We start from the raw sequence: 2,028 nt of genomic DNA on the forward strand, positions 1-2,028 counted from the left end.
TCCTGCAGCCCCGTGAGGAGGAAGACCTGCTTGGAGCATGTCCACCATCCCGGACGCTCCCTCCTCCTCACTCCGGACACCCCAGGGTGGGGCGAGACCAGCGACTCGGGCCTGGGCACCTTCAGCCAGCACACCGGGAAAGGAGCGTCGGAGCTCGAGGCGCACCGGACCCCGGAGGACCCGGAGACGGATGCAGACACCTCGGCCTTGGACGACTCCTCCGGGACGTCCTGCAGTCCCGACTGCACTCTGTGCAGGGAGGCGCTGGAGGACGAGGAGGACAGTCAGGTCCCGGTTCTGCTGAAGCCTCGGGAGCATTCCGAGAGGAGCGTTTGTCTCAGGTGGCAGATTCCTAGACTGACCCCTCACCCCCCGCTGAGGAAGTCCACCAGGGCGTGCACGGACATGCCGAGTCCTTTGGCCCCCTGCGGAAAGAAGCTGGTCAGCGTCAGGAAGGGATCTCCTCCGCTCCATGCTAACCGGGCCTTCAGGCCCATCTGGGACGACCCGTCTAAACAGGTGAGCTCATGCATGCTGAGGTAATCGTGTTTGCCAACAAGCTGACCTACGGCGTCGCAGGCCGACCCGACTCCGGAGAAGGACCGGAGGCAAGGCTTTGTTCCGGTCCGGACGTCCGCCAGGCAGAACTTTGTGGCCTTCAGGGACAACCTGAGGTGAGCTGATTTTACCTGAGAGGATGTTTGCTGTTGGACTCACTCGCTCTTTCAGACCAGGACTGCCGGCTCAGCCCGGCTTCTCTTTGGCGCCCTCTAGTGGAGCTCTGTGGGACGACAGCGAGGACAGCGAAGGACCCTGCAGCACCGTTTGAGGCGGGACTTCTCAAATGTCCACAAGCTGCACTGCAACACCTTCATTAACTCAGAGTTACACAACAAAAGACACTTTATGGAATTATCGTACTTCCTCAAAAAGTTGCCCACTATGGCATCTGTAAAGCTGACGTTAACAGTCAAAAGTGTAGTCTGGATTAATACAACAATACCGCTAATAGTTGCCTCCACTCAAATAGACACCGTGTTCCAACGAATCGCCATAGTCATTAACGCACGGCATCTGTAAAGCTGACATTGTCTAGATTGATACAATTCCTCTGATAGCAGGCTTCACCGAAATAGACGCCGTACCCCAAGGAATCGCACTGAACATTAACACACCGCTTCTGTAAAGCTAACATTACCAGTCAAAGGTCGTCTGGCTTTGAGCAGAGGACTTCAAAACAAGCAGAATACATATATTTCCTTCAATAATAGCCTCCAGTCAAATAGACGCCATACCCTAAGGAATTGCAATATAGGTTAACACCATGCATCAGTAAAGATTACATTTATCGTCAACTGTAGTTGAGATTAATAAAACAATTCCTCTAAAAGCAGCCTCCATTCAAATAGACGCCGAATCAAAGAACCGCAGTAAACGTTAAAGCGCGGCATCTGATATTAACAGAGGACCTAAAACAAGCAGAATAAAAGTATATTTTCTACAATAGTAGCCTCCACTCAAATAGATGCCGTACCCAAAGGAATGGCAATAAAAGTTAACACATGGCATTTGTAAAGCTGACATTAACAGTTAAGTGTAGTCTGGCTTTGAGCAGAGGACTTAAAACAAGCAGAATACAAATATTTCCTCCAATAATAGCCTCCAGTCAAATAGACGTCATACCCTAAGGAATTGCAATATACGTTAACACCATGCATCAGTAAAGATGACGTTTACTGTCAACTGTAGTCGAGATTAAAACAACAATTCCTCTAAAAGCAGCTTCCATTCAAATAGACACCGAATCAAAGAACCGCAGTAAACGTTAAAGGGCGGCATCTGACATTAACAGAGGACCTAAAACAAGCAGAATAAAAGTACATTTTCTACAATAGTAGCCTCCCCTCAAATAGATGTCGTACCCAAAGGAATGGCAATAAAAGTTAACACTCGGCTTCTGTAAAGCTGACATTAACAGTTAAGTGTAGTCTGGCTTTGGGACGAGGACTTAAAACAAGCAGAATAAAA

General features: G+C 49.3%; 1 protein-coding gene across 1 annotated transcript in view; it reads left to right on the top strand.

The window, feature by feature from the left end:
- Nucleotides 1-1,777, top strand: part of LOC133611212 (uncharacterized) — a 34,887-nt gene extending 33,110 nt beyond the window's left edge. The window contains exons 13-15 of the mRNA XM_061967908.1: nt 1-519; nt 580-674; nt 730-1,777. The exon at nt 1-519 is cut by the window's left edge and continues 61 nt beyond it. Coding sequence (XP_061823892.1) covers nt 1-519; nt 580-674; nt 730-829 — 714 coding nt within the window. The 3' untranslated portion in view covers nt 830-1,777. The remainder of the gene's footprint in view (nt 520-579; nt 675-729) is intronic.
- Nucleotides 1,778-2,028: the final 251 nt, after the last annotated feature.

The sequence above is a fragment of the Nerophis lumbriciformis genome, linkage group LG08 (genome assembly GCF_033978685.3).
Source record: "Nerophis lumbriciformis linkage group LG08, RoL_Nlum_v2.1, whole genome shotgun sequence".
NCBI classification, from domain to species: Eukaryota; Metazoa; Chordata; class Actinopteri; order Syngnathiformes; family Syngnathidae; genus Nerophis; species Nerophis lumbriciformis.